Source organism: Rutidosis leptorrhynchoides, chromosome 9 (genome assembly GCF_046630445.1).
Source record: "Rutidosis leptorrhynchoides isolate AG116_Rl617_1_P2 chromosome 9, CSIRO_AGI_Rlap_v1, whole genome shotgun sequence".
Taxonomy (NCBI): Eukaryota; Viridiplantae; Streptophyta; class Magnoliopsida; order Asterales; family Asteraceae; genus Rutidosis; species Rutidosis leptorrhynchoides.
This window is the reverse complement of record NC_092341.1, coordinates 125,030,336-125,058,258: the sequence shown is the minus strand read 5'-3', so window position 1 is coordinate 125,058,258 and position 27,923 is coordinate 125,030,336. Positions and strand designations below refer to the sequence as shown.

General features: G+C 34.4%; 1 protein-coding gene and 1 non-coding gene across 2 annotated transcripts in view; one reads left to right on the top strand and one right to left on the bottom strand.

Moving 5' to 3' along the window:
* LOC139868371 (uncharacterized) overlaps positions 1-27,662 on the top strand; it is a 34,111-nt gene extending 6,449 nt beyond the window's left edge. Inside the window, exons 2-6 of the mRNA XM_071856703.1 lie at positions 25,788-25,804; positions 25,878-25,973; positions 26,470-26,582; positions 26,673-27,219; positions 27,652-27,662. Coding sequence (XP_071712804.1) covers positions 25,788-25,804; positions 25,878-25,973; positions 26,470-26,582; positions 26,673-27,219; positions 27,652-27,662 — 784 coding nt within the window. The remainder of the gene's footprint in view (positions 1-25,787; positions 25,805-25,877; positions 25,974-26,469; positions 26,583-26,672; positions 27,220-27,651) is intronic.
* LOC139869866 (small nucleolar RNA R71) lies at positions 7,721-7,827 on the bottom strand. The gene has a single exon (XR_011766440.1). It is a non-coding gene; the product is annotated as a small nucleolar RNA R71 (small nucleolar RNA).
* Positions 27,663-27,923: the final 261 nt, after the last annotated feature.

Here is a 27,923-nt window from a genome sequence, read left to right as displayed (position 1 = left end):
TTTACCCATAATTTCTTCGTAACAAATCCGTTTTGAGTGATTCGAGTTGCCATGGTTTCATATCGATTATTAATATTAATAGAAAAAGTATATTTTTATAGTCGAAAATATATCTTAGGTGTCAAATAAGAGAAGATAGTCATATCCGTCGTAAGAACGACATCTTGATGACCCTTTTGAAAAACATACTTCCACTTAGAGTTTAACCATGGATTTTGGATATATTTCATATCAATATAAAATAAGATTTTTCACCAAAGGAAATCTTTTAATTCAAAGTTTAAGATAGGTTTTTAAAATTAAACCCAAAACAGCCCCCGTTTGACTAGGACGGCGTATATTCGATTTTAAGGTGTTCTTCGTGTTTACAAGTTTTATATCCTTATGTTAGCTTGACATATAGTCATAATACATGTGTTGAAGTATTTTAAAAGTCAAGTTAGAAAGATTAAGTTTATTTGCAAACTAGTTTAGAAATAATCTAAAGTATGTTCTTGTTGTTATTAGTTATAACTCAAAATAAGATAGCTATATGAATACGAATCGAATAAGATTATGAATAAGGTTACTATCTCAAATCAAATGAATAAAGTTGCTAGAGAAATAAGGAGAATATTTTGAGTTCAAAGATACCCTTGATGGCTTGGAATTCTTGAAGTATAAACATGGAATGAACAAAAGTTCGAATAAGAATTCTATCTTCAATTAAGATAGTTATAAGTATATAAATTGAACCAAAGTTTATATATGATTCTTACCTTGATTATTATATGAGAAGCTACTGATATGAAAGTAGGATTATGGATTCTAAAGAGTTGTGGAGTTGGATTGAAAGATTGGAAGTAAACTTGTACACTTGGAATGATTCTTGAAGTGTTCTTGATCAAGCTTTGTTATGATAATTATAACTTGGATTTTGAGACCAATACTTGCTGAATTGAATGGAGGTTTGAGAGAGTGTTTGAGTATGTGTTTAAAGAGTAAAATGATGTAGTTAATTAGAATGAAATGGATGGTTATTTAACCTCCAAGTTGGCGTCAAAATGGGGGCATCAACATGGCTCCATGGTTTGTAATTTTATGCATTTAGTCATACTAGTTTCCAAGCCATGGTTCCCACAAGTCTACATCATGTTTATACATGTCTCACAACTGATTGAGGGCTTCTAAGATCAATTATTTGGTATGTATATACCAATAGTAAATATGTATAGAAGCTGGGTATGATACGGGTATAAATACGGTATGAATACGAGTAGAATTCTTGATAGAATTGAATGCAATTACCAATATAGCTATCTTTGTTGAGTATAAGTATATTCATATATGTACTTAAGTCCTTTAAAAGTGTATTAATTCATATTAATACAATATATATATATATATATATATATATATATATATATATATATATATATATATATATATATATATATATATGTATATACATTTTAATTTAGAAGTTATTACAACGTTAATCGTTATATATATGTATATAGTCTTGAAGCCTTTAAGTTAGTAATCTCATTTTATGTATATAACCAATTGTTATTATATGTAATGAGATACTTAAATATCATTTTATCAAATCATAAGTATATATATCCATATATACATCATTATATAATTATTTCGAGTTATGACGTTCGTGAATCGTCATACAGACTGGGTGGCCAAACATTTGTATCAAATTCATTTCAAATAACCAAGTCTTAATGAGTTTGATTGCTTAACATGTTGGAAACATTAATTATGTAAATATTAATCTTCTATATATTAGCGAAAAAATCCGGGTCGTTACATTACACACCCATTAAATTAAACTTCGTCCCGAAATTTAGAATAGTACCTAATTAACGTGCGATATCGGGAAACAAATGTGGGTACTTCAGCTTCATTTGGTCTTCTCATTCCCAAGTAAATTCAGGTCCTCTACGAGCATTCCATCGAACCTTAGCGATTGGTATCTTACTTTGTTTGAGTCGTTTGACCTCACGATCTATAATTTTGACGGGTTCTTCGACGAAATTTAGTTTCTCGTCAATTTTAATCTCGTCTAAAGGAATAATGAGATCTTCGGTAGCTAGGCATTTCTTCAGGTTTGAAACATGAAAGGTGTTGTGAATCTTTTCTAATTGTGGAGGTAGCTCAAGTCGATAGGCCACCGGCCCAATGCGTTTTTCAATCTTGAATGGCCCAATGCATCTTGGGCTCAATTTCCCCCACTTTCCAAAACGAATAACACCTTTCCAAGGTGATACCTTAAGCATAACCATATCACCTTCCTCAAACTTTAAAGGTTTTCTTCTAACATCCGCATAGCTCTTTTGTCGACTCCGGGCTGTTTTCAATCGTTGTTGAATCTGAATGATTTTATCAGTGGTTTCTTGGATAATTTCCGGACCTGTAATATGTTTATCCCCCACATCACTCCTACAAATTGGAGACCTGCACTTCCTACCATAAAGTGCCTCGAATGGTGCCACCTCAATACTAGAATGATAGCTGTTGTTGCAGGAAAACTCAGCTAACGGTAGATGTCAATCTGCTTCCAAAATCAATAACACATGCTCGTAGCATGTCTTCGAGTGTCTAAATCGTCCTTTCACTCTGCCCATCAGTTTGTGGATGATAGGCAGTACTTAAATCTAGACGAGTTCCCAACGCTTCGTGTAATGCCTGTCAGAATCTGGAAGTAAATCTGCTATCACGATCAGAGATAACAGAGATTGGTATACCATGTCTAGAAACAACTTCTTTCAGGTATAATCGTGCTAATTTCTCTATACCATCCTCTTCTTTTATTGGTAGAAAGTGTGCTGACTTAGTAAGGCGATCGACTATTACCCAAATCATATCATAACCACCTGCGGTTCTCGGTAACTTATCAATGAAATCCATGGTAATGCTTTCCCATTTCCATTCTGGGATTTCAGGTTGTTGGAGTAGGCCCGATGGTTTCTGATGTTCAGCTTTGACTTTAGAACAAGTCAAACATGCTCCTACATATGTGGCTATATCGGCCTTCAGTCCTGGCCACCAAAAGTTTCTCTTGAGGTCTTGGTACATTTTCCCCGCTCCGGGATGTATTGAATATATGGTTTTATGTGCTTCATCTAGTACCACTTTCCTCAAATCTCCATTCTTTGGTACCCAAATTCTTTCAGCTAAATACCTGGTTCCATCTTCCTGAATATTAAGCTGTTTTTCTAATCCTTTGGGTATTTCCCTTCCAAAAATTCCTTCCTTCAAAACCTCCTGTTGTGCCTCTTTTATTCGAGTAGTAAGATTAGTATGAATAATCATGTTCATAGCTTTTACTTGAATAGGTTCTCTTTCCTTTCGACTCAAGGCATCGGCTACCACATTCGCTTTTCCCGGGTGGTAACGGATTTCACAATCATAATCATTTAGTAGCTCAACCCATCTACGCTGCCTCATGTTTAATTGCTTTTGATTTAAAATATGTTGGAGAATTTTGTGGTTGGTGTATATGATAATGCTAAAAACCAACATATATTTCATAGCATTATTCCTCAAGAAAGACAAGATTTTAGTTACAATTGTCCTATTTACAAGTGATATTCGGTTAAATAATAAAAGGTGAAGACAAAAGATAGATTCGACGAATTGAAGACGCAAACGACCAAAAAGCTCAAAAGTACAAATTACAATCAAAGAGGTTCCAATTATTGATAAGAAACGTCTCAGAATTACAAGAGTACAAGATTCAAAACGCAAAGTACAAGATATTAAATTTTACGCAAGGACGTTCGAAAATCCGGAACCGGGACCAGAGTCAACTCTCAACGCTCGACGCAATGGACTAAAAATTACAAGTTAACTATGTATATAAATATAATATAATATATAATTAATTATATAAATTATATATATATTATATTTATATATTAAAACCGTCGGCAGACTAGGATCCAAACTTGTGTGAGCTGGATTTATGAACTCCGCGACTCGCGGAGTTTGTAGTGCAAAAATGCCGCAACTCGCGGAGCTGTCCTGGACAAAAATGCCTATAAAAGCTCGCGCATTCTGAACGTTTTATATATCTTTTTTTTCTCCTCATTCATACGTAATATATATATATATATATTATAATTTTAATTTTAATTTTATAAGGGTATGTTAGCGAATATTGTAAGGGTGTAAGTCGAAATTATGTCCGTGTAACGCTACGCTATTTTTAATCATTGTAAGTTATGTTCAACCTTTTTACATTAATGTCTCGTAGCTAAGTTATTATTATGCTTATTTAAAACGAAGTAATCATGATGTTGGGCTAATTACTAAAATTGGGTAATTGGGCTTTGTATCATAATTGGGGTTTGGACAAAAGAACGAAACTTGTGGAAATTAGACTATGGGCTATTAATGGGCTTTATATTTGTTTAACTAAATGATAGTTTGTTAATTTTAATATAAAGATTACAATTGGACGTCCCTATAAATAACCATATACACTCGATCGGACACGATGGGTGGGATATTTATATGTACGAATAATCGTTCATTTAACCGAACACGGGAATGGATTAATAGTCTATGGAATTATTAAAACAGGGGTGAAATTATGTACAAGGACACTTGGCATAATTGATAACAAAGTATTAAAACCTTGGGTTACACGCAGTCGATAACCTGGTGTAATTATTAAACAAAGTATTAAAATCTTGTTACAGTTTAAGTCCTCAATTAGTTGGAATATTTGACTTCGGGTATAAGGATAATTTGACAAGGACACTCGCACTTTATATTTATGACTGATGGACTGTTATGGACAAAAACCAGACGGACATATTAAATAATCCAGGACAAAGGACAATTAACCCATGGGCATAAAACTAAAATCAACGCGTTAAACATCATGATTACGGAAGTTTAAATAAGCATAATTCCTTTATTTCATATTTAATTTCCTTTATTTTATATTTAATTGCACTTCTAATTATCGCACTTTTATTTATTGTCATTGTATTTAATTACACTTTTTAATTATCGTACTCTTTAATTATCGCAAGTTTATTTTATCGCACTTTTATTAATCGCAACTTCATTATCGTTATTTACTTTACGCTTTCAATTTAGTCTTTTATTTATTTATTATTTTACATTAGGTTTTAACTGCGACTAAAGTTTTAAAATTGACATACCGGTCATTAAACGGTAAAAACCCCCCTTTATAATAATAATATTACTTATATATATTTGTATTTTTATAAATTAAAACTAATATAGCGTTAAGCTTTGTTTAAAGATTTTCCCTGTGGAAGGAACCGGACTTACTAAAAACTACACTACTGTACAATTAGGTACACTGCATATAAGTGTTGTAGCAAGGTTTAAGTATATCCATTCTATAAATAAATAAATATCTTTTTTAAAATTGTATCGTATTTAATAGTATTTAGTTGTAAAAATAAAGCTATTTTATATACACCTCGCATAACATCAAGTATTTTTGGCGCCGCTGCCGGGGAACGCCGAAGCGAAACGCCACACACATAAAAAAAAAATTTTATTAAGTTTTAATTAGTTTTTGTAAAATATATACTTTTTAAATATTAAAAAAAATATAAAATATATATATATATATATATATATATATATATATATATATATATATATATATATATATATATAAATTTATTTATAAGATTTTTATTTATAAAATTATAAAGTATTTTTATTTCTATTTTAGTTTTTAAATATAAGTTTTATTTATTTAATATAAATATTTTATATAATTATTAAAATAGAAAAATAAAAAAATAAAAATATATATATATATATATATAAATATTAAAAACGAAACCTGTCAAACGAAACCACCTATTCTGAAATTTCATACCCCACGACTCGTGGATTTTGTTGCCAGGTGTACCGCAACTCGCGAAGCCACCCTTACACGAGCAGAACCCTAATTTGGCATTTATTACGGAGTATAATTTAATTATTATTATTAAAACTTAATTAGGTTTATATTTAATATTAATATTTAGTTTTATTTTTTAAATTAATTTGTATTTTAAATATTAATTAGTATTATTAAATATTTATATAAATTAATACTTTTATAAATAAAAATAAATAAATAATATTTTTTTAAAAATAAATAATTTTATCAAATTTAAGCTTATTTTTATTTTTGTATCTTTTTATCATTTAATCGTAATATTTGTATTTTTATTTGTTCGTAGCTAGTTGTAAGTTCTAGTATTTTGCCGTAGCTTATTTTCACTTCTAGATTTTTAGGCTTTGCCGTAAAATCCCTTAAGTGCTTTTTCTTTAGACTAAGATTTAGGTGCTCTAGAATTTTGCGACGCCATTTTTTAATTTTAGTACCTTTTTAAGATATTGCCATTTGGGATATAGTTTTACTTGTAAACTTTAATATTTTTAGACGCAACTTTTATTTTTTTTAGTTTTTAGTTCCTTTTTAAGTTTCAACGCGCTACTTTCTTATTTTTATTTTTCGACGCCTTTTACCTATGTATCAATTATCACTCCAATTAGTAATCTCAATTTGCAATTTTAATTTTAAGTTAGTGATAGTAATAAGGTTGAGTTAGTCGAGTGTTTTAAAGTTTTATAAGTCACTCTTTTTCTTTCTTATTTTTCGACGCCTTTTATTTTTCAACCCTTTTCTTTTTCGACCTTTTCCGACGCGCTCTTTTTCTTTCTTATTTCTCGCCATTCTAGTTTTTAGGACTTAGAATTTTTCTACTTCTTCTCTAAATTTCTTTAAATTACGAAAATTTATTTTAAGTGGTTAAATTGATAGACATCAAAATTTTCTGGTTCGTAGTAATAGTTGGATTTGTACGTGGACCGGGTTATTGAAGCCAAACAGTACTCAATTATATTGAGACCAAACGAATCCTGCCCCTCTGCTGCATCTTTTGGCTATTCGAAACGTGGGCAAAATCAGAAAAGTCTATTAATTGGATAACTTATATAATTTTTTTTCTTTCCTTTTAAAAACTAATAGGATATTCAGTGAATGCACCGAGCAAGACGTTCACCACCTTTTGTACGTTCACCACCTGTAACTCGATCAAGACATCTAGCAAATATTGTCGCCGTTGATTTTCCTTTAGAATCGTCATCCAGTCGACCAAGTACTCCAATTCAAATTTCCGATAATTCATTTTTTGAACCCAACCTTACAATTGAGAATCCGGAGAATATTCAGGGACGATTCATTGATCCTGAACCATTAATTTTTCCTCCGGAACCACCAATCATTCAAACAGAGATTGTTGAGGAATGAACCATTAAATCAGAATCCTCTAGTGATTCAGATTCAACAAATTCAATCATGAAAAATCTGGAACCTTTAAGTATGGAAGACCGAATGAGAGCTAAACGCACTGGCCAAGGTCACGCAATTACTCATCCTGACATTAATGCGCCAGATTATGAAATCAAAGGAGAAATTCTACATATGGTAACTAATCAATGCCAATTTAGTGGTGCGCCGAAGGAAGATCCAAATGAACATCTTCGTACCTTTAATAGGATCTGCACACTATTTAAAATAAGAGAAGTTGAACATGAACATATATATCTCATGTTATTTCCCTGGACTTTAAAGGGAGAAGCCAAAGATTGGTTGGAATCGTTATCTGAAGGGGCGATTGATACATGGGACGTTTTAGTTGAAAAATTTCTTAAACAATTCTTTCCGGCATCTAAAGCCGTAAGACTTCAAGGAGAAATTGTTACGTTCACACAGAAACCGAATGAAACTCTATATGAGGCATGGAACAGATTTGGAAAGTTATTAAGAGGATGTCCGCAACATGGTTTAGACACCTGTCAAATAGTACAAATATTCTACCAAGGATGCGATATCACTACAAGGAAAGACATCGATATAGCAGCTGGTGGTTCTATTATGAAGAAAATCGAAACTGATGCTTATAAAATTATTGATAACACTGCTTCCCATTCACATGAGTAGCACTAAGAAAAAGATATCGTTAGATCATCTAAAGCAGCTAGAGCCGATTCTAGCCATGACTTAGATTCCATTTCAGCAAAGATAGATGATGTAGAGAGACGAATGGAAAAGATGACTAAGGATATACACTCAATACGAATTAGTTTTGAGCAGTATGGAGGACCACATTTGACAAAAGATTGTCTTAGTATTGAGCTAACAATGGAACAAAGAGAGAATATTTCATACATAAACCAAAGGCCTGGAAATAATTATCAGAATAATTATCAACCGCCAAGACCAATTTACAATCAAAACCAGAATTATAACCGAAATATTCCATACAACAACCAACAAGGTCCTAGTAATCAACAAGTATCCAATAATACTTACAATCAGCAAAGACCTAATTTTCAAAACAAACCACCACAAACCGATGATAAAAAGCCGAATTTAGAAGATATGATGACGAAGCTAGTTGAAACTCAAACACAGTTTTTCACATCTCAGAAAAAAACCAATGAACAAAATGCTCAAGCATTTAGAAATCAACAAGCTTCTATTCAAAATTTGGAACAAGAAGTAAGTAACCTAGCAAGGTTAATAGGTGAAAGAAAATCGGGAAGTCTACCTAGTGATACAAATGCTAACCCCCGGAATGAAACAGCTAAAGCCATTAACACAAGAAGTGGTATTACACTTAAACCACCTGAAATACCTGTAATTTCTGATGAAGCTATTCCTACTCCACAAGAACCACAACCTGATCAAGATAAGGAAAAAGAACCGGTAGTTGAAAAGGTTAATGAAGATAACACAGTTAAGGCTAAACCTTATGTTAAACCATACCAACCACCACTTCCTTACCCGAGTAAAATAAAAAAAGAGAAACTTGAAGCCGAGCAATCTAAATTCTTGGATATGTTTAAACAGATAAATGTAAATCTTCCTTTCATTGATGTAATTTCAGGAATGCCTAGATATGCTAAATTTCTGAAAGATCTAATATCGAATAGAAAGAAAATGGAAGAACTCTCGGCCGTTACTATGAATGCTAATTGTTCAGCAGTGCTGTTGAATAAGATACCAGAAAAACTATCTGATCCAGGAAGTTTCACAATTCCATGTTTTTTGGGTAGTCTTAGTTCAATAGAAGCATTGGCAGACTTAGGTGCTAGTATAAATTTAATGCCGTATTACTATACGCTAAACTAGACCTTGGAGAATTGAAACCAACACGAATAAGCATACAACTAGCTGATCGATCAATAAAATATCCTAGAGGGATAATGGAAAACATGCTAGTTAAAATTGGTACTTTAGTATTTCCAGTAGATTTTGTTGTTCTGGACATAGAAGAAGATTCTCAAGTTCCTCTCATATTAGGAAGACCATTCTTAAACACGGCTAAAGCAATGATAGAAGTGTTTGGTAAGAAACTGACCCTAAGTATAGAGGACGAGAGTGTTACCTTTTCAGTTGATAGAGCAATGCAACAACCGCAATCTGCAGATGATACATGCTATTATATTCAAACTATAGAATCACATGCAGAATTGTTAGAAGAATTTCCAGAATTACAAGGAACGGGGGAATGTTCTTTAGGAGAAGGAACTGAACCAATTGATGAAACTGAAATGTTAGCTATACTTATGGCTAATGGATATGAACCAACAACAGAAGAAATTCAAATGTTAAAAGAAGAAGACAGATATCGATATAAATCATCGATAGAAGAACCTCCAATATTAGAGCTAAAGCCACTTCCAAACCATTTGGAATATGCTTATTTACATGGTGAATCGGAATTACCTGTAATAATATCGTCTTCTCTTATTGAAAATGAAAAATCTCAACTCATTTCTGTGCTGAAAGCTCATAAACCAGCTATTGCATGGAAGATTCATGATATAAAAGGAATAAGTCCTTCGTATTGCACACATAAAATCCTTATGGAAGAAGGTCATAAAACGTATGTGCAACACCAACGAAGACTAAATCCTAATATGCAAGATGTTGTTAAGAAAGAAATTATTAAACTGCTTGATGCAGGTTTAATTTATCCGATTTCTGATAGTCCATGGGTAAGCCCAGTTCAATGCATGCCTAAGAAGGGTGGCATGACTGTCATTACAAATGAGAAAAATGAGCTTATTCCTACTAGGACTGTAACAGGATGGCGTGTATGTATTGATTATAGAAAATTAAATGACGCCACCAGAAAAGATCACTTTCCCTTACCTTTCATTGATCAAATGTTGGAAAGATTAGCCGGAAATAGTTACTATTGTTTTCTTGATGGTTTTTCCGGATATTTTCAAATTCCAATAGCACCCGAGGACCAAGAGAAAACCACATTCACGTGCCCTTATGGTACTTTTGCTTACAAACGCATGCCATTTGGACTTTGCAACGCCCCTGCAACCTTTCAAAGGTGCATGATGGCAAATTTTCACGACATGATAGAAGAATGAATGGAAGTTTTCATGGATGACTTTTCAGTCTTCGGTGATACTTTTGAAACATGTCTAGCTAATCTTGAACGAATGCTTATTAGATGCGAACAATCAAATCTAGTACTTAACTGGGAGAAATGCCATTTCATGGTTAAAGAAGGCATCGTTCTGGGTCATAAAATTTCAAAGGAAGGAATTGAAGTGGATAGAGCTAAAGTAGATGTAATTGCTAAACTTCCACATCCCACCAATGTTAGAGGAGTTTGGAGTTTTCTAGGGCATGCCGGTTTTTACCGACGTTTCATAAAAGATTTTTCTAAAATTGCCACTCCTATGAATAAACTCCTAGAAAAGGATGCTCCATTCAGCTTTTCAGATGAATGTATCAAATCCTTTAATATTCTTAAAGAGAAACTCACTAATGCGCCGATCATGATAACTCCTAATTGGAATCTACCATTTGAACTAATGTGCGATGCAAGTGATTTTACAATGGGAGCCATTTTAGGACAAAGGATTGAAAAACGATTTCAACATATATATTATGCTAGTAAGACGTTACAAGGAGCACAAACGAATTATACAACTACTGAAAAAGAACTCTTTGCTATTGTCTTTGCTTTTGAAAAATTTCGTTCATATCTCTTTCTAGCAAAAACGGTGGTCTATACCGACCATTCTGCTCTTAGATACCTATTTTCGAAACAAGATGCCAAACCAAGATTAATCTGTTGGATCTTACTCTTACAAGAGTTCGATATTGAAATCCGAGATAAAAGAGGAGCAGAAAATCTCGCCGCTGATCATCTTTCTCGTCTTGAAAATCCCGAATTAGAAGTTCTAAATGAATCGGCCATATAAGACAACTTTCTTGATGAATATCTATTGAAGATAGATTATAATGAAATTCCATGGTTTGCAGATTATGCAAACTACTTAGTATGTGGATTCCTTGAAAAAGGATTGTCGTACCAAAAACGAAAGAAATTCTTCAGTGATATAAAACACTATTTCTGGGAAGATCCACATTTGTTTAAAAGTTGTCCCGATGGAATAATACGCCGATGTGTATTCGGAGATGAAGCTAGTAAAATCTTAAACCATTGTCACACAGGACCAACAGGAGGGCATTATGGGCCTCAACTAACGGCAAGAAAAGTTTATGATGCTGGATTATATTGGCCTACAATTTACAAAGACGCACACCTTCTTTGTAAATCCTGTGATGCTTGTCAAAGGGCCGGAAAAATAAGTTAACGTGAAGAAATGCCACAAAATGTCATTCAAGTATGTGAAGTATTTGACGTTTGGGGTATTGACTTTATGGGTCCATTTTCAAAATCTCATAATAATCTCTATATTCTCGTAGCCATTGATTATGTATCTAAAAGGGCAGAAGCACAAGCTCTCCCAACTAACGATGCACAAGTTGTAGTCAACTTTTTAAAACGTCTTTTTGCAAGGTTTGGAACACCGAAAGCTTTAATAAGTGATCGGGGAACTCATTTTTGTAATAATCAACTTGAGAAAGTTCTTAAAAGATATAGAGTAACTCATAAAATCTCCACCGCTTATCATCCACAGACGAGTGGACAAGTTGAAAATACCAACCAAGCTTTAAAACGTATTCTAGAGAAAACCGTAGGATCAAATCCGAAGGAATGGTCCATAAAATTGGAGGATGCACTCTGGGCTTTTAGAATAGCCTACAAAACTCCAATTGGAACCACACCTTTTAGACTCGTTTATGGAAAAGCATGTCATCTTCCAGTAGAAATTGAACACAAAGCATTTTGGGCTTTGAAGACATGTAATCTTGATTTACATGAAGCTGGATGTCTACGGTTAAGTCAATAAAACGAATTAGAAGAATTAAGACAAGAAGCATACGAAAATTCGTTAATCTATAAGGAAAGAACGAAGAAATGGCATGATAAAAGAATCAGAAGTTCAAAAGAATTTAAAGAAGGAGACAGAGTTCTTCTTTTCAATTCACGATTCAAGCTATTTCCTGGAAAATTGAAATCAAGATGGTCTGGACCATTCATAGTCAAAAGAGTTTTCTCATACGAAACGATAGAATTAATAAATTCAAATGGGATTGAATTTAAGGTTAATGGTTACAGAGTTAAACACTACATAGATAGTCCGATGGAAGTCGACAACGAAGTTAATCACAATTTCAATACCACAGCTAACTAAGTGTGGGGAGAATCAAGTCTTTAAAGGATAATATGTATTTCTGTTAGAGTTAGATTTTCTGTTTTCGTGTAGTTCTCGAAAATGGAACTCGAATGGTCTTTCCCTAGCAGACCCTGAAGAACTAGTCTTCTCCCCCCATTCTGAATTTTTATTTTTTTTAGGTTTTTACGATATGAAGACTTCCTGTGAACTAAACCATGGTCTAATGCTACACGCTTTGATTACTAAACGTAATAATGACACACTTCCGAGTGAACTGGTATCAGTAATCAGAGAAAAATTGGACGGAGTAAGAAAAGAATCCAGATGCGAAGATAATAAGTTACAATTTGGTAAAGGAAAATCAAAATCCGCAGCGAAAAGAAGAGCACGACACCTTGAAAAATGTCACAAATGCGGAAAATGGCCACACGAAGGTAAATGTTCAAATAATCAAACCTATTCAAACACCGAATTTGTTACTTTATGCAGAGATGGACCGTTCATATGTTTAGAAGAAAAAACACTGAATGCTCGAGGTTACGCCTATGTAGCCATGGAAAATCAATTAGTCCGACTATCTTATGAGTGGGCTAGAGCATATCACTAAGAAATATATCTCACAGGTAAGTCTGTACAGTTTTTATTTTTATTTTTATTTTTAACCTTTTGATAATAAACGCTAATTTGTTCGCTATAAAGTATTAAATTGGTATTCAATAAAATTAGGTCTTGCGACCGAAATTATTGATATCATACAAAAATTTATTACATCACTGCGAAATTTACCGTTTATTCTTAAGGTATAAATATCTTTAATCAATCAACCTAAAATATTTCAAAAATTCATCATGAGTTAAATTAGGTCATGGAACCGAAATTACTTTACCGAAAAGAGGGGCGCATATTTTTGATAATATTTGATTGATTAAAGTGGGATAAAAGCCTAAAAGATTTTTAATTTTATTTTTACCATGTTTTTTTTAAAATTAATATATAAATATTAATTTAATATTGTAAACTTATTTAAAATTGTAAATATTTGAAAAATTAATATAAGTTTGTATGTATAAAAACAAAAATATAATTTAAGTTTGGTGTGAATTTTTAATTTTTAAAAAAATATGAATTTTTAATTTTATGCATTTTAAATTTAAGTTTGGTGTGAATTTAAAAACAAAAATTTACTTTATTTCGCTAAGTTAAAAATATGATTTTTAAAATTCGTCGTGAGTTGAAGACTAGGTCTTTGAACCGAAATTGCTTTACCCGAGGGAGGGACGAGAACTTTTATTATCATTATTTTTAATCTTATTGAATTAAAGTATGCCAAAAACATTAAAAAACCCATAAATCTTTGCTTTTAAAACCGCGCTTTAAATTGACAAATTTTAAAATTTTGTCGAGGGACGGACTAGGACATCGTTCCGAAATGACCTCGTCCTAAATAACAAGGGAAACAAAATTTTAAAATTAATTAATTAACTGTTTTATAAGTTAAGGTTTTTATAAAAAAAAAAAAAGACACCGCGACTCGCGGAGTTTGAAGGTGTTATACACCGCGACTCGCGGAGGATGCAAATTCCAGGAAAAAAAATAAAACGCAAGATCAGACAGTCCCCAAAACACACTCTTCATTTTTCTACGAAAAAACCCGAAAAAAAGCCTCCCAAATTCGCAATTTTTGGCCATTTTTCATCAAATCTTTCACAAAATCATGTTGAGAAGGATGCTATCAAGGAATTACTCAAGAAAAACGGTAATTTCTTCATCAAAACAGCCATTTAATCCGAAAATTAGTGTTCTTGAACAAATTTATACCCAATTCGATTTTGATGCTTTTTAGTGTAATTATGCTTAATTTGCTTATGTATTATGCTTGTATAACCTAGATTGATGCTATTTAACATGATTAGAAGCCTTAAACTTCAAATTTTGAGTAATATAGGGTTTGTGTTCTTGAGCAATTTGGGGCTTTTTGATATAAACAGGTTATGGCCAATTTTTATCATGAATTATTGCTAAATTAAGTAGTGTAACATGTTTAGGTAGTTAAATGATCCAAACTTTGAGCCTAAACATGATTTTTGAGAATTAAAGTGGACTTTTTCAAGTCTAAAATTCATGAACTTGATTTTTGAGAGATAATGCCATTTGAAACTTGTTTAATTGCTAATAATGATTATTTTGACATGTTATTTGAGTTGAATGCTTATGAACTTGGCGAACATTTTCGTATATGCTTATTTGAAAAAGTGTAGATTTGATAAAAATATGAAAATGAGCATAAGTTTGATATAAATTGAACATGTCATTGTAATTATTTTGATTGATGATTTTGCTGACACTAATGCATATTTGGATGCACAAAAATTGTGTTTGATGTGTTTTGCAGACTGAAAGGGGTGAATCTTCATCCCAAGCTCGCATTGCTCCTTCTGAGAATGCGGAACAACAGGATGTTGATAACTATTACAAACAAGATATACCTCATCCAGTTATGACATTTTCAGATATGCACGTGGAAGATTTGCACCCGAACTTGAGATTAGACAGACGTTGGATAGATTATCCAAAATACCAAAGGGGCTTACACACTCTTCATTCTAAAGCTGTTGAAGTACCTAGGGTAATAGAATGGGAACCGTTAGAAGTTGTAGGATTGGGCGAACGGATTAGAGAATTACTTACACAGAGGTATGGTAATTCTACTTTTAACGATTGGGTACGATTATTCAACATGCGTAGACCTGTATATAAAGTATGGTGTGAAGAATTATTGTGTAGTATAGAAATAAATGATCGGGTAGCTACTTTAACCGATCGAACTTTTATTAGATTTTTTTTAGGAGGTTCGATGCGCCACATGTCTCTACTAGACTAAAGGGGTGAATCTTCAGGCCTTACGTATATATACGCCTGAGGAGCTAGCATCTGCCAATTGTCAAGGGTTGATATTAAATGGTAGGAAGATTGATGAAAATTTTGATACGCATGGTGTATGGAGTCAAATGACTAGTCATCACCGATTTAAAGGGGGAAATTTCTCTTATACGGATATAGATAGAGCTGAGTTAAAAGTAATTCACAGGTTTCTAGCGAACTCGATTACACAGCGAGGTAAAAATAAGGAAAAGGTAAATGAGCAAGATTTATTTTACCACATGTGTATTCGAGACCCACAAAGCGTTGTAAGTATACCTTATTGTGTGGGTTATTATTTATCGGCTATGGTTAGGGGGATGAGACCGCACAGTATAATAGGAGGTGGTATATTTATTACATTAATTGCTAAGTATCTCGATGTGGATATAAGTCGGGGGGATTATTAATCGAAGAACCAGAACCCCACGATACAATTGGTTTAAATGTATATCATGGTGCTAAGGTTTTGAAGAGGCGAAATAACGCCGCTGTACCATATAATGGAAGACATCCACAGGTTGAAAGAGATCAACAGCCAGGTAATGTGGGAGGAGGAAATGAAATGACAGAAATGCAAAGGTTTATAGCTTCACAAGAGTATGAAAATGCTAGACATCGAGCATTTGTAGATTGGCAAGTTCATCAAAACCACATCATAGCTCATTGCCAACATGTACGTAGAAACTATATTCCTACTCCAAAGCCCGTATTTCCTCCCTGGTCTATAGAGATTCAACCACCGTATCCTACTTATAACCCAGCTGAAGCATTCTATAACACATAAGTTTATGCATGGAACCCCTACTGGTATCAGTATCAACCCAAGTTTATTTAGTTTTATTTATTTTATTTTTGTAATGTTACTACATTTAGCACTTATGTTGATATTGTAATAGTTTTTATAATTTTCTAACTTTTATTATTAGATTTTAATAATTTTTGAATGTGGGGTAATATACCAAACTTCAAAAATATGTATATATGTTTGCAGTTTATCTTATGTATAGAACAGGATAAAACAACGCATTTTCAAAGACTGGCATTAAGTTCAACAAAAGCTAGTTTTGACGAAAAATAAATGTGATGTAACAACAAGACGGAATGAACAAATGATGTGCACCATTTATCATTCAGCAAAAAAACGCCAATATGTTTGGAAACTTTGGTAAAATTTAATCATTTTTCTACGCTAATCACCCTCAATAATTTAAATTGTTACTGATTTCTTGCAAATGAGGGCATTGCAAGATCTTAAGTGTGGGAAGGGGTTAAATTCTTTCGGATTTTAAAAATTTTTTATTTAAACACTTGGTTACCATTAAAAATACTAGTAACGCAGTAGTTGTATTAGAATCTAGTGCTCTCTGATAATAAAGAACAGCCCTAGTCTTATATACTGACTATCCAATTCTAGTAAAATTTTTCAAAATTTTCAATTAAATGAACTCAAAATCATGTTTATACATATTTATGAACGATAAAACTAGGTGTTAACACCGAAATTATTGTTACCTCGGAAAGGACATAAATTGAGAAACAAACTAAAATGTTAGAATTCATTTAAAATGGAATAGATGAAAATAAAAAGGCAAAGAAAGGAAAATAAAAGCCAAGTGTGGGAAATTTTTACCAAGTTATTCAAAACATATATCACATGTTTTTGTACAAATAATTGAAAATACTTTTGTTTTGGACGAAAATAATCAGTTTTACCCAATTTACTGTAATATATTTGAAAGAAAGATGGATCTACACGATGAATCAATTCCATCATTAAAAGGAAGTAAAGTCTTTCGAAAAAGAAACGCGCTTCTTGATTTAGGTCAAGAAGTTGTCGTCCAGACCAGCTGTAGGTTGACGAAAAACCTAGAAAAGTCATCACTAAAATCAGCAGGAAATCCACGGACCTCAGCATCAAACAGGGTCGCCAAGTGGTCAGACTTATCCTAACCATGAGAGGATCTGTCTCGTAAAATGGGGAGGACGCCGTGCAAATTAGCTGGATAAGACTAATAAATCAGATCCCCAGAAAGGATAATCTCCTTAAAGATCAAAAATCAGCTTTTAAGACTGATATTACTCAATCCTAGAGATTGACCTTAAAGATTGAGAATTACAAACTCATGGAATTCAATGATATCTAAACTCGAGCTTGAACGAGAAAATATTTTGATCAAAATTTCAAACCGATTTGTTTTCTAAAAACCCATTTTCAATGCGTTCATTACCATTGAACGTAAAATCCTAGGAATTCACCTGGAATTCATTAGGTCACCTGAACCAAATCGGGTGTCAACCGTAAGAACGGTGGTTGCATAGTATGGTCAAAGACATGACCTTGTGCCAGACCGAAAAATTATAAGGGTGAGCTTTACTATTTCTCCTACAAAGGATAGTAATTGCGTCTGACACGTTATAGACCATAATTAAAAGCATGTCAGGGGACATTGCCTTAACAGTTGCTTGTTCAACGCTTTCCTTTACAACCGGATGGTAGTTTACTGAAAGGTAATATACGGAGCAAGTATACTGGACGTGTTGCTTTCCTAATACAAGGTTAGCAAGTGGGTGATACAAAACCACAAGTTTTGAGCTAAAATTTTCAAATCTGAAACCCACCAAACCCTCAAAAATATTTTGCAAACACCGGTGAAGGGTTATTCCGGAAAACTTAACTAGGGTAAAAGCTAGAATGAATTTTCAAAAGATCAAATGTTTTCATAAAGATCTAATTTCCTTAATGGATCTAAATTTTATAGTCATGTGGGACTGTAAACCACATCGTTACTACCATTGTTTATACCGCCGTATAGAAATCACTGATGTACAAAGTGTGAAGAATAAAGAAGTGATTCTAGTATATTTCAAGACTATATTGCTTGAGGACAAGCAACGCTCAAGTGTGGGAATATTTGATAATGCCAAAAACCAACATATATTTCATAGCATTATTCCTCAAGAAAGACAAGCTTTTATTTGCAATTGTCCTATTTACAAGTGATATTCGGTTAAATAATAAAAGGTGAAGACAAAAGATAGATTCGACGAATTGAAGATGCAAACGACCAAAAAGCTCAAAAGTACAAAATACAATCAAAGAGGTTCCAATTATTGATAAGAAACGTCTCAGAATTACAAGAGTACAAGATTCAAAACGCAAAGTACAAGATATTAAATTGTACGCAAGGACATTCGAAAATCCGGAACCGGGACCAGAGTCAACTCTCAACGCTCGACTCAACGGACTAAAAATTTCAATTTAACTATGTATATAAATATAATATAATATATAATTAATTATATAAATTATATATATATTATATTTATATATTAAAACCGTCGGCAGACTAGGATCCAAACTTGTGTGAGCTGGATTTACAAACTCCGCGACTCGCGGAGTTTGTAGTGCAAAAATGCCGCAACTCGCGGAGCTGTCCTGGACAAAAATGCCTATAAAAGCTCGCGCATTCTGAACGTTTTATATATCTTTTTCTTCTCCTCATTCATACGTAATATATATATTATAATTTTAATTTTAATTTTAATTCTAATAATAAGGGTATGTTAGCGAATATTGTAAGGGTGTAAGTCGAAATTCTGTCCGTGTAACGCTACGCTATTTTTAATCATTGTAAGTTATGTTCAACCTTTTTACATTAATGTCTCGTAGCTAAGTTATTATTATGCTTATTTAAAACGAAGTAATCATGATGTTGGGCTAATTACTAAAATTGGGTAATTGGGCTTTGTATAATAATTGGGGTTTGGACAAAAGAACGACACTTGTGGAAATTAGACTATGGGCTATTAATGGGCTTTATATTTGTTTAACTAAATGATAGTTTGTTAATTTTAATATAAAGATTACAATTGGACGTCCCTATAAATAACCATATACACTCGATCGGACACGATGGGTGGGATATTTATATGTACGAATAATCGTTCATTTAACCGAACACGAGAATGGATTAATAGTCTATGGAATTATTAAAACAGGGGTGAAATTATGTACAAGGACACTTGGCATAATTGATAACAAAGTATTAAAACCTTGGGTTACACGCAGTCGATAACCTGGTGTAATTATTAAACAAAGTATTAAAATCTTGTTACAGTTTAAGTCCCCAATTAGTTGGAATATTTGACTTCGGGTATAAGGATAATTTGACAAGGACACTCGCACTTTATATCTATGACTGATGGACTGTTATGGACAAAAACCAGACAGACAAATTAAATAATCCAGGACAAAGGACAATTAACCCATGGGCATAAAACTAAAATCAACGCGTCAAACATCATGATTACGGAAGTTTAAATAAGCATAATTCCTTTATTTCATATTTAATTTCCTTTATTTTATATTTAATTGCACTTCTAATTATCGCACTTTTATTTATTGTCATTGTATTTAATTGCACTTTTTAATTATCGTACTCTTTAATTATCGCACTTTTATTAATCGCAATTTCATTATCGTTATTTACTTTACGCTTTAAATTTAGTCTTTTATTTATTTATTTTTTTACATTAGGTTTTAACTGCGACTAAAGTTTTAAAATTGACAAACCGGTCATTAAACGGTAAAAACCCCCCTTTATAATAATAATATTACTTATATATATTTGTATTTTTATAAATTAAAACTAATATAGCGTTAAGCTTTGTTTAAAGATTTTCCCTGTGGAACGAACCGGACTTACTAAAAACTACACTACTGTACGATTAGGTACACTGCCTATAAGTGTTGTAGCAAGGTTTAAGTATATCCATTCTATAAATAAATAAATATCTTGTGTAAAATTGTATCGTATTTAATAGTATTTAGTTGTAAAAATAAAGCTATTTTATATACACCTCGCATAACATCAGTATACGATAAACTTGACCCCATATAGATAATGTCTCCACATCTTTAATGCAAAAACAACGGCGCCCAATTCCAGATCATGTGTGGTGTAGTTTTGTTCATGAATTTTGAGTTGTCGAGAAGCATATGCAATCACCTTCTTCTGTTGCATAAGAACACACCCAAAACCCATTCTTGATGCGTCGCAGTAAATAACAAAATCTTCCATTCCATCAGGTAACGATAAAATAGGTGCCGTAGTCAACTTCTTTTTCAACAATTGGAAGGCACCCTCTTGTTCGGAAGTCCATTCATACTTCTTCCCCTTATGTGTCAAGGCAGTTAAAGGTTTGGCTACTCGGGAGAAATCTTGAATAAATCTCCTATAATAACTGGCTAAACCCAAAAATTGACGTATTTGCGTTGGAGTTTTCGGGGTATCCCAATTTTTGATGCCTTTGATCTTGGCAGGATCAACTTTGATTCCATTACTACTGACTACGTGGCCAAGAAATTGTACTTCATTTAACCAAAAAGCACACTTAGAGAATTTTACATAAAGCTGTTCTTTTCTTAACAATTCTAACACAAGTCTCAAGTGTTGTTCGTGTTCTTGGTTATTCTTCGAATAGATAAGAATGTCATCAATAAAGACAATAACAAACTTATCTAAATATGGACTACATACTCGGTGCATGAGATCCATGAAAACTGCGGGTGCATTGGTTAAACCGAATGGCATAACCATGAATTCATAATGGCCATAACGAGTTCTGAAGGCTGTTTTTAATATATCGGCTTCTTTAACCCTCAGTTGATGATAACCCAACCTTAAGTCTATTTTGGAGTATACGCTCGAACCTTGGAGTTGATCAAATAGATCGTCGATTCGGGGTAAAGGGTATCGGTTTTTGATGGTTACTTTGTTCAGCTCATGGTAATCGATACAAATGTGAAAAGACCCATCTTTCTTTATAACGAACAAAATTGGAGCTCCCCATGGTGACGTACTCGGTCGGAAAAAACCACGTTCTAATAATTCTTGTAGCTGACTTTGTAATTCTTTCATTTTGGTGGGTGCAAGTCTATATGGAGCACGAGCTATTGGTGTGGCTCTTGGTACAAGATCTATTTGGAATTCAACGGATCGGTGTGGAGGTAGTCCAGGTAATTCGTCCAAAAACACCTCAGGAAATTCTCTTGCAACGGGAACGTCATCGATTTTATTTTCTTCTTTTTCAACCTTCTCGACGTGTGCTAGTACGGCATAGCAACCTTTTCTTATTAGTTTGCACGCCTTCAAACTACTAATAAGATTTAATTTGGCATTACCCCTTTCTCCGTACACCATTAAGGGTAATCCGTCTTTTCTCGGAATGCAAATCACCTTCTCATGACAAACAACTTCAGCTTTCACCTTGGACATCCAGCCCATTCCAATAATTATGTTGAAGCTTCCCAATTCCACCGGTATTAAATCAATTGCAAACGTTTCGCTAACTAAACTAATTTTTCGATTTCGGTAAATTTTATCAACCTTAATTAGTTTACCGTTTGCTACTTCAACTATACACTTTTTATCCAAAAGCGTTAACGGGCAATTTAATTTGGCACAAAATTCTCTACTCATATAACTTCTATCGGGACCCGAATCAAATAAAACATAAGCAGGTGTATTGTTGATAAGAAACGTACCCCTAACAAGCTCCGAATCTTCCTGTGCTTTCTCCCCATTAATGTTGAAGGCTCTCCCACGGCCTTGCCTATTTCCATTCCGGCACTGGTTTATGGTATGTCCCGGTTTTCCACATCCATAGCAAACAACTCCGTTATTATTTGTTTCGGCATTATTTACTCCTTTGTTTCTATTTGGTCCGTATACTTCACACTTTGCCACAATATGGCCATTCCTATTGCACTTGGTACATAATTCTCTACAAAACCATTCCGGATGAAACGTATCACACCTTGGGCATATAGTCCTTTGCTTTTTGTTGTCGTTGTTGTTGTTCTTGTTAGGGTTATTGTTGTTGAGACGTTTGTTATTGTTATTGTTGTGATTGGGATTGTTGTTATTGTTATTATTATTGGGATGGTTGTTGCGGTTATTGTTGCGGTTGTTGTTACGATTATTGTTGTTGTTGGGTGGTTGCGATTGTTGTTGTAATTGTTGTTTTGATTGTTGTTGTTGTACTGGTGACCCTAATCACCACTTTCCTCCCACTTTCTTTTCTCCTGTTTCATTATGGCCTCCTCGGTCGCTTCTTTCTTTATCCTTCCTGTAATTTGGCCTATCAATTTGTGGGCTATACGGCTCGCTTTTTGCATTGTTGCAGGGTCGTTAGCACCTACATGCTCTTGGATTCGTTCCGACAACCCTTTAATGAATGCTTCAATTTTTGCTTCTTCGTCCTCAAATGCTCCAGGACACATTAAAGATAGTTCATTGAAATGCCGCTCATAGGTAGTGACATCTAACCCTTGGGTTGTCAGTGCTTTAAGCTCTGCCTTGAGCTTGTTGATTTCGGTTCTGGGACGGTACTCTTTCGTCATCATGTGCTTGAAAGCAGACCATGGAAGTGTGTAGGCGGTATTCTGTCCTACGTAATCCATGTAGGTATTCCACGATGTCAAAGCAGTACCCCTGAAAGTATGTGTGGCATACATAACTTTATCCTCTTCTGTGCAGTTGCTGATTGCGAACACAGCTTCAACCTTCTCTGTCCACCGCTTTAGTCCAACGGTTCCTTCGGTTCCTTCAATCTCATTGGGTTTGCAGCCCATAAAAGCTTTGTAGGAACATCCTATCCGGCTGCCATTGTTTCCTCCACTGCTGGAACCCAATTGGTTATTGTTGTTCATTGCATTCACCACAGCAGCCACATTTGCAGCGAAAGCTTGAAGTTCTTCTGTGTTCAATTGTTGTTGTCTAGTAGCTGGAGGAGCCATTTCCTTCAAAAATAGCCGAATGAGTTAATCTTATAGAATTTTTAGAAGTAGCCAAAAAGTATTTTGTAGCTTCATATGAACTTATTATTATAAAAGCCTTTTCTTCATATTAGCGTTTTATAACTGTAATAATGTTCATACTTAGCAGCTAACACACAAATTAACTACTAAAATTCTAATATGAAAAACTATGGTAAGTTATTACGTTACTACGTAATAATAAGTTGTAATAATAATAATAAACCTTCCATGCTTATTCTTTTTATTATACAATCATAAGGAAAATTACATTGCGGATTTTCTTACAAACTTAAACACACAATATAATACATATTTCACAATGCATGGAATACAGGATAGCTGCCGATGGTTCAAGAACGGAGAGATTTCTTAGATGTTGACATTGTTTCTTTCTCAGCCAAAGGTTTGGATTTTCATTTGGATAGTTCTTTTTTCAATTCCTCACAATTGGTTCTTTCGGCTAATTATTTGGGAGCAAAACCAACAGTCGTTATACGAGCGGTCATTTTATAAACTGGTCTCTTAGGTGATTCAGGTGGATGATCACTGTTAACACCTATTTCCTTATGAGGTAAGGCTTAGTGTGTCAACAAGATACTAGAAGTAATCTAGCTTTAGGAGGGCGGAGTGTTGCCGATTGATTTTTACTCTCGGGAAATAATCCCTGCAGACCCGGTTCACAAGTGTAGAAACTTGTGGGGTGGCTTAATCAATCTGTCGTTCGTAGAGCGTAAGAGTGCTAGCCGGTTCACTTCTAGTGAGAGAAAGTAGAGAGAGAAAGAGAAGTGAAGTCTCAGCTCTTAAAGTTGTCAGAATATCTGAACTGTGTAAAATGACGACCCAAGGGGTCTATTTATAGTTTCAGATCCACCAGATTGCTTGGGGACACATGTCAGATGATGATACGTTCTGTTACTTGTGATCTGAAATTTACGCTGAAGGTGGCGTTCTTCGGCCAGGGCTTACGCGTTAGGCGGCCTTCAGGGCTTACGCATGACGGAGCAGCCTGTACAGTGGAGAACGCTGAACGAAAAACTTCACAGAACTGTTGTTTCCAGCCTTCCTGATGCTACTTTTATGCAACCATTATGCCTTTTATGTGTGTATACGATAGGATACACCATTAAGTCCCCCCAGTTTAATGACTTAAGCAGTTGAAGAATGATTAAGTCGTTAAACTTTTGAAAACGCATGCCAAACCAGCCTGTTCATTGCCCACTTGCATCGGGGAAAACATTTTAGGCATTAAATGCAGACGAATTTTATTGACGGTGTTATGATTAATTTTTTACGGCTGAGATCATCCACGCACCTCCAGCTGTAAAAAGTGTTATTTCGTACCCCACGTTCAAACTCACCCCTACACGTGTCTTAATCGTGACCATAAAAATTGCATCGATGAAATCCTATAAAAACCGTCATAACCCTGTTACTATCACTTTTTTACTTTTGCCAAGATCTAAAAAGCATATTTCTCCCCCAAATCTTCATCGCCTTCTTCAATCTTCAACTTTTTAAGGTTTACCGTCTTCCAAGGTCAGTACACTTCATCTTACTGCTATTTTCTGCTTATTGATATCTTTTACTGTATTATCATGGCTTCTACACGGAGTACTGGCCAAGAGCACGCTAAGCCTTCTTAGTCAAATACCGCTGACATTCCAGAAGTTAGCACAATGGCTTCATCATTGACAAGTGAATATTTAGATGGCTTAAATATTGCCTTCCGCCATCTCAATCAATACAACCCTATTCTTCCTACCAACAAACAAACTGCGGACAACCCTCCTAAGGGGAAAATTACTTTTACACTTTACAAATTACCCACGGCAACCTCCGTGTTCCCCTTACTAACTTTCTTCTTCACCTTCTTAGATATTATAGGGCCTGTCTTAGTCAGATGTACCCCCATGGCCTTCAAAAAATCATCCTTTTTGAAATGTACTGCAATACTATTAATATAAAGCCTCGCATTAAAGTTTTTATCTCTTTGTTTAGAATTCGCACAATTAGTGACTGCTGGCTTACTGTTGATAGTAAGAAAAATACTCATTTTGTTGGTGCGAATAGAGTTTCAAATTTGAAGGACTGGAAAAGTCCATTTTTCTTTGTTGATGAAACTGTTATTCCGGAGGAATACTCCGTTGTCCGGGAATGGGGTGCTATTGATGCTGGCATAGGAAAGGGTGTTAAGATTTCTCCCGCAGAGCAGCGGATAGTAAATAGCTTGAAAGAGCTCCGCCTTCCGCCCAGATCATACGAAAGGTATGAGGGAATTCTTGTGCTGTGCAAAGTGAGTCAAGAATGGCCAAGCAATTCTGTGCCAGTACTTCGTGAGAAAAACCAGGGTAGGATGTGATATGATCATCCTATTATATATATAGATTTGTGTCTATTGTTTGTCATGTTTACTTATATTGCTGTTCATGTTTTATTTTTGCAGCCAACGTCGTGATGCAGGTTCGTTCTGCTCTTTTATCCGTTGATCTTGATGATGATGTAGAGATCACTGCTCGTGACAAAACTGCTGAAGAGCTAGAGGCGGAGAGAGTTGTGGCTGAAGTTAAAGCTGCTGATAATGCTGCTGCTGCTGAAAAGGGAGAAAAAATTGTTGTGAGCAGCTCAGACAGTGAATCCGGGTCTGAACATACAGACACTGAGCGGACAGCGGATGATACCACCACCGCCGATCAACAAACATCAGGGTCAGTTGACATCATAGGTGAAACTAACCCCACTCCTCCTCCAACCCAAAAGACAAGAAAGAAGAGCATAGGCTCTAAAAGGGCGAAGAGTACAGAGGAGGGCAAAAAGCAGAAACGCAGGAGAAGTATGTCCATTCTGTGCTTTCTTAAAAATGCACATGTTTTTGCTTACAACCGTTATGTTTGTTCATAATGCTAATTTGTTCTTGTTAGTGATTTTAGCAGAATCGGATGATAGCCAAGGGAAGGCTACGGAGGGCGGTGAACGGGTGCCGGAGGAAAATCTTGAAAGTGAAGGAGAGAAGGGCCTGAAAACTCCTGATCCAAACTTTACGCCATTCTAGGAATCTGAATTTCATGAAGATAGGCCGGAAGACAACTCTGCTTATCATTCTCCTCCTCCTAATATCACTAACCCAGCTATCACATCCTCCAATGTTCAAGAGCCAACTCTTCCTGCTCATGTGAAGGCATTGCAGGCCATCATTGCAAACCCTGCCACTAAGGATAAAGAATTTGCAACTCTTCTTCAGGTATGAATGATAAGACCTTCTGCATGTATATGTTTGTAATTTATTGATGTGAGTTGCCTAAAATTACTCATAAAATTTTTTCTTGTACAGGGTTGTGTTATCCCTGAGCTGAAACCCCATTTCACTGCTCTCCGCTCTGATCAACTCAGGGAATCAACTATGGCAGCTCATGTACTGCTAACCAATCATCTGGACTCTGTGCTGCAACTGCAGAAGCATCAAGAGTCTATTCTTGCTATAGCCCGTAAAGACATAACTGAAGGTGCAAATGCTCGTAAAAGAGCTGCTGATGTTGAGCGTGCCTTAAGTGATGCGCAGAAAATAATAAAGGCTAGAGAAGTTGAGCTAAAAAGTGCTCAAGATGTCGCTGTTGTTCTGCAAGGGGAAAGGGATGCTGAGAAGAAAAGACTTGAAGAGGAGCAGGTGAAAGTGGTTGAGCTGGAGAAGCAGGTGAATGCAGAGAGGGAAAAGTCTGTTGAGCTTCTTCGGAGGGTGGAGAAAGGCGAAGGTAATTTTGCTGAGCTTAAGAAGGGTATACCAGGTCTGATAACTAAGGTACTTGGATCCAGTCTTGTGGCAAATCCCTACAACGATTATGTTGATGCTGTCCGCACCCATGCCATTGCTGATGTGACCGGCAAGCTGTTTAAACGCCTTGCTCCCAACCAAACCCCTTCTGCTGCTATTACCAAACTTATGCCCCCTGGTACTCAGGAAAAGGTTGATGAGACTAAAGACAAATTGATAAATTTGAAGATAAACGTTTATGATGAAGCATGCAGCAAAGAAGATTCATCTGCTCAAGATGTGCTTAGCGTGAAATTTGATTGATTTTTGTAAAAATGTCAAACAATGTTTTGTAATAAATTTCCTTCTGACCTTGACATTATATACATACTAACTTTATTGTGATGACTATGTGTGTTTACATGCTTGTTGCAAATATTTTGATGCTTAATGCTTTAATACCAATCGATTATGCACCCGAGCATAAAATTTCTATACACAATTGTGTAGTGTATAATTGAGCAAATCATTTTGAAAAGTATATAAGGTAATTCATATGTAGATGCCTTATAGTATTAAGTTTTGCTAAATTGATATGATGTCTGAATTCTGTTACACGCTTTCCGTCATAAAATTAATGAGGAAGAATTATGAAATGTTTTAGAAGAATGATTACAAATCAATAGACTCTCCGTATTACGCCTTCTGTCATAAAGTATATGAGGAAGAATTGCCAAATATTTTTGCCTTTATATAAAATATAGAACTTCGTTCTGTGAAGTAAGTTTTTTATAATGTTTGTCATGACATATATCTGAGTTTTGTATCATGCCT